General features: G+C 36.9%; 1 protein-coding gene across 2 annotated transcripts in view; it reads left to right on the top strand.

Annotated features, from left to right (window-relative positions):
* Window positions 1-8,827, top strand: part of LOC107675511 (pappalysin-1-like) — a 149,874-nt gene that overhangs the window by 46,687 nt on the left and 94,360 nt on the right. For both annotated transcript variants that reach the window (XM_016469895.1, XM_016469896.1), the window contains 2 exons: window positions 4,098-4,226; window positions 6,002-6,093. In XM_016469895.1, the coding sequence (XP_016325381.1) occupies window positions 4,098-4,226; window positions 6,002-6,093 (221 nt within the window). The remainder of the gene's footprint in view (window positions 1-4,097; window positions 4,227-6,001; window positions 6,094-8,827) is intronic.

Raw genomic sequence — 8,827 nt, 5'->3', positions numbered from 1 at the left:
TATATATATATATGTATACTGTGGAAGTCGATGGCTACTGTCAGCTGTTTGGTCATTTTCTTTCTTTTCTGTTGTTTGCTTGTATTTGATAGTTTTAACTTTCACAGTCTGATTTTTAGTTAAGTTCAGTAGAATGCTAAAATATCTGCTCTATTTGTGTATATATTGATGTGACCCTTTCACGTGTGTTTTCATAAACAATGACCTGGAATCTCAAAAACTGCAACAGTCAAATCAGTTTTCCTGTTATAAATCTCCTTAGACGTTCTGAAGTTGAAGGTTTATGTGTGGCACGTCCATATGCGTGTATGTGTGCATGGTGTGTAAATTGCTTTTCTCTGTGCAACACTTATTTGTGTTTTTCTTGTTTCATTTTATGGGACTTTTACAGACGTTTTCCCCCTTATCCAAAACACAGGCAATTGCAGCGTAAACATCTTTCTGGTGTCATTCATGTCAAGTGCTAATTTGAATGATTTGTTTTGCCTCTTATTAAATGTTACTGCTTCCCTGCCCATTAGAACAGGCACCTTATAACTCTGCTGATGGCAGCACAAAAACACTTGGCCTCACGTGAACCTACACCGTTTGTAATAAATGTAATGTCTGTGGCGCTCTGGCGATTTGGCAGTGTTGTTTTGTTAATCAGCAGAGAAGTGCTTGCGTTTCTCAGGGGGAATGAGCCCAACATAAATGCAAATAATGAAGGCTTTGTGTATTTTCCTCTTGCTTGTGTTGGCTCTTTGATTAATTACTGGTGTTCATGTGTGTCTTTTTGTGTAGTTTTGGAAATCTGAGAGATTTGGGGTTTCTGCCTGTTAGTTAATACACATGCTCTTGTGTAGCTTTGTGGATGGGTTGTAGTTTGCAATATAGGTGGATGTGAGTAGAAAAAATGCACATGCAGCTTTCATGTGCTAACGTGCATGCATGGCTTTCTTTGTCAGTCTGTTGGTGGGATTTGTCCGAACTTTAATTAAGAGGTGTAACAGTAAACAGAGATTAACTGTATTTTATTGCAGAATAATATAACAGATGTGTATATATCGACTGTTTTACAATGGCCTTGTGAAAAGAAGTGTGCTTAATTGTACTGAATGTGCACTTGTAGAATACTTTGAATCTTACAAGTATATAAAAAAATGTACTTGCAAATAATGTAATAAATACTCACCCTTATGTTGTTCCAAACCCGTAACACCTCCATTCATCTTCGGAACACAAATTAAGATATTTTTCATGAAATCCGAGACCTTTCTGACCTTGCGTAGACAATGGAATGACCACGTTCAATTAGTGGTTCAACCTTAATTTTTACGAAGATACGAGCATACTTTGTGCACAAAGAAAACAAAAATAACAACTTTATTCAACAATTTTTCATCTTTCCTGTCAGTCTTCGACACTCGTTTACAAGAATACCACAACACATGTGTCAGGGGTTGCCAGGCGAAGGAGTATGCAGGAGGCAGATATACAACAAACAGTCTTTTAATAAATCCACTGGGGAGAAATGTAGAAAACAACCACTTTAAATGACGGAGACAGGACAAAGAAACTTGGGAAAGGCAGGGCTATTTATACTGAACCAAGCGATCGACTGATAAGATAATAAATGAACACAGGTGGAAACTAATTAACTAATCAAGCAACAAAGGAAAACTAGGACAAGGCAGGGAGAACAGAAACACAGAACATACACGTGACAACGTGTCACATGGACTATTTTAATGATGTCCTTACTACCGTTATGGGCCCTGAACGTGGTAGTTTCGTTGCTTTTTTTGGGTGAACTATCCCTTCAAGTACACTTTTAAAAAGTGCACTTTGTAATAATGTAATAATAAATATAAATTTTTAACTAGAATACATTTCCATTCAATTTCTATTAACATACCATTGTGTTCGAAAACATTATATTAAGTTTGCACTCTATTTAAACATATGCGTATATATATTTATACATAATGCGTATACTTCTATTTCATAAGGGCCCCTAGAAACCTGAGGGTGGGCTCTTTTCACCAGAATATAATTGAGAGTATTTACTCTCAGTCACTAATGCATTTGTACTGACCACAGGTAAATGGCCTCCAAGAGACATTCGAGGTGGACATCGCTCTATTTCACTCTGAGAAGTATATGACAATGAGAAGATGCGACTTGTGTTTGTTTACAGCTGTCCTCTGAGAGATGAAACATGTCTGGCCTCTTTTGCTCATTATCAGCCGCTGCAATCTTTCGCCACCAGAACGCCATGACCATTTCCTTGAAGCCCAGCACTAAGTGAACAGGTTTTGGATACATTGTCTCAGCACAACTTCATCCCTCATGACATCTCACATGGTTCAGATTGGGTACAGAGCCTGCCTCCTCAGACTGACACAAGATTGGATATCTTTTATCTCAGACCTGATCTCAACCACCAGCAGCCGATGGTTCAAAGTGACAGCTGAGGAGTGTGTTGCAGTTTTAGAATCAGCACTAAATTGGCACTACGATTGCATTAGAATTTTCAGGGTGTAGAAAGAGCTGTGTTGGATTGACACCGATCCTGTAGTGTAAACTCCGTAGTGTTAGCAGTTACCGTTACGTTATGTTATCAGTTACCGTTCTTTGCTTGCTTTATTCCCATTTTGAATATTTGTTTTGTTTTTCATGCTACTAAAATAAACTATGATTTTCTAAAATGTGAAAAACAATATATTCGTTCATAAATGGTTTGCTTGTTTTGTATGTGTAGCCTGCAAGAATATTGCAGGCCGTTTCCCAAACATTAATCAACCTTAATAATCATTATTATAATTTCAAGGGCGATATCCAACAATAATAATTATAATAATATTGCAATGAGTTCCTATTAAGCTCATAACATTGCACAATTGTTGTACGTGTAGATTACATACCATGATTTAAGCAGTCTGTGTGAATAAACATGCCATGTCAGATGCAGCTTCTGTGCTACCTCTGCAGTGTATAGATGATTTGATTCGATTTGATTAAACTTTATTGTCCATTCAGATTTTCAGAAAGAAAATCATCTTTGATACTGGGCAGAAAAATACATACATCTGTACTATACATTCACTTGCATACAAACACAAACATAATCAAACACAGAAATAAAAACATAAAATGGGTTTTGTTAAAGGTGGGGTAAGTGATTTCTGGTAGCCAACATTTGAAATCACCAAAACAAACACGCCCCTACCCTAAAAGGGTCTCGCCCCTATTTTGATAGCTCCGCCCCACACATACGTACGTAACCCAGGCAACGATTAGTTCTGTGAAACAAAGCAAAACCAATGTTACACCGTGTCTACACTGGACGCGAGTGGTGCGACAAAATACTATAGAACTCATTATAATCAGTGATGCTGTCTACACCATATATATATATATATATATATATATATATATATATATATACATATCTATGGTCTACACTGGATGCGGCGCGGCACGACACGACAAATCCCCAACAGAAAAATGCTGCTGCGTTCTATTTATGACGTATTGTCACAAATTTCAAATGATTTTCAACGGTCTCTTTGTCGCTCGCGTCCAGTATACTAGACAGACTTTAGTTGTTGCGGCGCAGACACGGTGTTACTCACCTATCGAGAAGAAACAAAGCAACCTCGGCGTCCGATCACAGGCCTTCCGCTCATTGAGTTCTCTCCAGCGCTGGAAAGCTGATCCGATATTTACACGGGTCCTACTTTTGTTTTTTATCTGCCATCTCTATCTTTCTGTCACTCGGCTCGCTAATGTCCGTCCTGTGCATTGACCGCTCTCTCCTCCACATCATGAGTAGACACACCCCTTACTGCTGATTGGCTATAAGTTTGTTTTGCTACTCGGCCGAATCAGTTTTCTAAAGCATTTTTGAAAAATCGTTTACCCCACCTTTAATGTTGATAAAATTTCATTGGCAGCAGCCTGTAGTATTCTTACTGATTTAATTAATTAAATAAACACAAGTATTTGACATCAAAGAATCAATCACAGAGAGCAAACATCGCCCCTTAATGCAAAAGTACATGTCTAAATTTCCACAAATGTGTGATTTTTCTTTTTATGTTGTTTTTCCACAGGGACGTTGAGTATGGTGGGGTTTACACTTACCAGGTCCAAACAATCTCCAGTCGGAGTGTGAGTGAACCGTCACCTCCATTGACACACCGCCTTGGAGCGCCATACTGTGGAGATGGTCTCATCCAGAGGTGGGTTTGGATATGCTTCTTAACCAGGGGACCGGGACCCACTAGTGAGCCTCAGCAAACTTCCAAGGGGGCTGCAGGATGACTTTCAGTTATTTAAATTATTATTAAAGTAAAAATAAAATAAGGGCCTTCGAATATTGTGTTGCATAGTGAGGAGCCTTCGAGAACTTGAAATTATTAAAATTAATATATTGTTAAAAATATAAGATTTATATCATTAATAGTACATTTAAACAATCTAACTTCATTAAAGGCATAGTTCACCCAAAAATGAAAATTCTGTCATTAATTACTCACCGTCTGCCGCACATTCACGACAATACCACAACGCATGCGTGTGGTGCTTCTGACACAGGAGCCAGCATTCTGCGGTAAAAATGTAGTTTTTATATTTATAACATACAGACTAGCCTATAGTTAAGCAACATGACATGACCAAGAGAGTGTAGTTTTCCCTGAAAACCATGATTTCAAATTTGACATCAAGATTTCAAACGAGTAGTTAATATACATTTTAGTACAATGTTGTCAAACAACAAAGTTTTTTGTTACTGAATGATTCTGAGTTTTTTAATTTATCATATGAGTCAATGATTCAGTGGTCTATTCATAAAGACTGGCACTTTGCTTCATTCTTGAATGAATCAGCCGTCTGAACGAATCATTTGAATTAATGACTCAATGATTAACTCATTAAGACAGTCACTTGCTGCCACCTACTGGCGGTTTACTTTCATATTTAAAAGTAGCTTATCTTTGCATTTTTTTCTGCAACATTTCATATTTGTATATTTAAAAAAAAAATTATAATGTAAAATACCAAGCTTATAACATTATGCTGTTATAATTTTGCATTGTAAATGCATTCCTGATATATTTCAGCTTCATTAAACTGTGTGTAAATGCATCTAAATGCCACTACATCTGCTTCTGTTTCTTCTGCAGTGGAAATATCAGTTTTGTTCATACTGATTTCATTTGACTGGTAACAGCCCGATAGCGTTGTCTTATATTAAGTGACGTTATTAATAAAATGTAAGAATCTGATATGAAAGATGACACACACATTTAATACAGTTAGGGAAAAATCGCCTTTAAATAGACAAAAAATGACCTGGAAAACAATTTAAATAATTTTTTTGTATGTATGTAGTAACTTTATTCATATAAAACGTAATTTCCCAAAAACAAAATTGTGGCCAGTGAAAATGCTGAGTGGCTAGTAATTTTGGAAAACTAAAAGTGGCTGGTGAGCAAAACAGTTAACGTCAAGCCCTGATCATTACATATATTTTATTAACATTACAATTAATATTAATATTATTCATAAATAGAACAATCTAACTCCATCAAGATGTAAACCTAAATCAAAAACTTAAATAAAATGTTACTCTTTCCTCTCAACTATGGTTTTTATTGAAGAACATACAGTTAAAACGAATTGTGGTTAATTATTTTACCTATATTGACACTCCTGGAATCTTTTCAAATATATTTTGTTATAGTTTGGTTAATATTACATTATATAAGGGGCCTTTGAATATTGTGTTGAGTAGTGGGGGTCAAAAAGGTTGAGAAGCACTGATTTAGAGGATCATCAGATTAACCTTGAGGTTCATCTGTGCTGCCTCAATAAAACATGTTAAAGTTGTTAGAAAATATACTGCCATATCCAAACTGCAGGCTTCAGATGTTCATGCTTTTAGCAACACAGATTCATATCCACCAGGGGAAATCATCATAATGTTTATTACATATGCATTGATTTATTTCAGGTCCCAGGGAGAGGAATGTGATGATATGAACACTATGAATGGAGACGGCTGCTCCGGCCACTGCAAGAAGGAGCCGTTTTTTAACTGTATTGGTAAGTGTGGAGTGAAAGCGTAAGTGCATCAGCGGCTCATTACAGCCGTCATCTGTCATACGGCTATGACTGCATGTCAGAAAGTGTGGCACGCTTTTAAATGTAGTCACTGCTGTACATCAGTTTTGGTTGATGGTTTTGTGAGATGTGTTATCGTCTCACTCCGAAAAAAGCATCTTTGAGAGCAGCACTTTAGCTGAGCTCTTTTGTTTGCTCCCTCCAGAGGCAAAGCTATTTTTTATCACTAGCATTATGACATCCTTGTAAAATCTGTAACACATTTAATTCAAGACAAACACACTAACAAATTCATGAAGGATGTCTTGGCACCTTCTCCTGCTCTGTAGTATTAATAATACAATGCTTTCCGGTCTCCGTTTTTATGGTCAGAGCCTGAGGAAAGATTACGTCATTGAAAGACAGCAGTAGGATACTTTTGTTTACTGTTACACACAAATGCAAAGAGCCTCAGAAGTCTAAAATAGACACTTATACTGCTCATGAAATAGACCACATCCATGACACCTATTCAGTGTTCAGCAGATTTGCTTCAAGCTATGTAAAAAAGAATTATGAAAAATAATGCATCATGGTTTCTACAAAAATGTGAAGCAGCACAACTGTTTTCAACATTGACAATACTCAGAAATGTTTTTTTTTTAGCAGAAAATCAGAGTGATTTCTGAAGGATCATGTGACACTGAAGACTGGAGTAATGGATGCTGAACATTTAGCTCTGATCACAGCAATAAATTACATTTTAACATATATTCACATAAAAAAAACAGCTTTTTTAAAAGTAATATTTTACAAAATTACTGTTTTTACTGAATTTTTGATGAAATAATTGCAGCCATGGTGAGCAGAAGATACTTAGCTATCATTTTATGTATTTATTTATTTATTAATTAATTCAGAATATCAGACATTTATACATTATTCTCAGAGTTTTTACTATTTGCTGAAGGAATCACATCTGTGTGGCAGCTTGAAATTTTTGTTTTTATGTGGAACCATCAGGCACCATCGTGAATGAAGCATTTGTCTTTCTGACTGTGCAACTGATTGTTTTTATAGCTGCACTCTGCTGAACCAAAAGATAGCGTTTGGTTTTTCTTATCTCAATATAGTTTTATCTATGTAAGCGTTAGAATCGAGTTGCCCAGGGAGGGTACAATTGCTCGTCTCATCGTATCTGAGCAGTGTAACGGTGCCATGGGTGCGGTGTGGCGCAGACGTGCGTACATGTATGACTGTAGGTTGCGCAGAAGGCCACGTGAACAATAGTTGTGTGTGTGAGTGTGTGTTTTGTCCCCCTCTGCAGCCCCTCGTTTCAACATCAGCAGAGCTGAGCAAAGGGGAATGCTGGAATTTATGCAGAGGCTTGAGCCAACTTGGCACGGCAAGCCTTCGTCCTCCTTGCTGGAACCCCTTCCATTGAGAGACAGACAGAAAGAGAGACAGTCTGTGTCTCTTTATCACTTAACATACACTCATTATCACTATTTTTGGCACTTTCAGCCTTATTCTGTATAGCAGTTAATTTTTTCTTATGCGTTCAACTGACATGACTTGGTAGTTGAATTGGTACAAACACTTGACAATAAGGTCCCATTAGTTAACATTGGTTAATGCATTACTAACAATGCATGAACTTACAATGAGCAATACCTTTGTTACAGTATTTATTAGTCTTTGTTAACCTTTGTTAAAAATACAACTGCTCATTGCTAGTTCATGTTAGCTCAGGTCCATTAAAAATATTTTAAATATATGAAATATATAAAACAGTTACTTACTTGCTTACTTAGTTGTGTATTTATTGATTTGTTTGTTTGTTTATTGTTTTTTTTGTATTAGTAACATTGTAAATAAATGCTTTAGAAGTATTTTTGGTAACACTAGTTTAGGGACCAATTCTCACTATTAACTAGTTGCTTATTAGCAAGCATGTTACTAGCATATTGGCTGTTTATTAGTACTCATAAAGCACATATTAATGCCTTATTGCATGACCATATTTTAGATCCCTTAATCCTTAAACCCCACACTTAAACTTAAAGTCGGCATGAAACGGAAGTTGCGATTGTCTTTTCTTCTCTACTGTGACGTATATCCGAGTGAAACGGCATCTGAAATGAGAGGGCGGGACTTGATTTGTCCTTCGGGAATTGATTGGATCGTTGGAAGTTGGGGCGTTGCTAACAAAATGGAGGCAGATCTGAATGCCAGTTTGCAGTTAGTGGTGGGGGATTTCTCGCCACTGGATTCACAGCCGAAACCCAAGCATGAATAAATGGTCTGCCTGAATGACTGAGCGCGTCCTCCATCAGGTTAAGTCATATTCATGAAAAAAATTAGTTTGCGATGTCCTAAGAGTAATGTTGTGGTAATATCCTAATATCTTTTCAATGTTTAGGGGTAACGTACTCCCTCATGACTGGTGTCAGTGCTATAAAGTGAAGCATCAGCTTCAGCTTTTCCCCCTGTCGTTTATCCCAGCGTTTACCCCTCACATCACTAGCTCCGCCCTTGCGCCATAGCTCTTGACCGGAAGAGACGATGAGTCGTTTTGAGGGGGAGGGGAGGTTAACGTTTTTGATTAAAGATTACGAGGGCACATGCATTTTTAAAAAAAATAATGAAGTGCACAGATAAATTATTTATAATAAACACCACAGTATTCCATTAAAAAATAAGAATTTTCAATTTTGATTTCATGGTGACTTTAAAG

Source organism: Sinocyclocheilus anshuiensis, unplaced genomic scaffold (assembly GCF_001515605.1).
Source record: "Sinocyclocheilus anshuiensis isolate Anshui unplaced genomic scaffold, SAMN03320099.WGS_v1.1 scaffold1604, whole genome shotgun sequence".
Taxonomy (NCBI): domain Eukaryota; kingdom Metazoa; phylum Chordata; class Actinopteri; order Cypriniformes; family Cyprinidae; genus Sinocyclocheilus; species Sinocyclocheilus anshuiensis.
The sequence above is the reverse complement of the archived record's forward strand: the minus strand, read 5'-3'. Positions and strand labels throughout refer to the sequence as shown.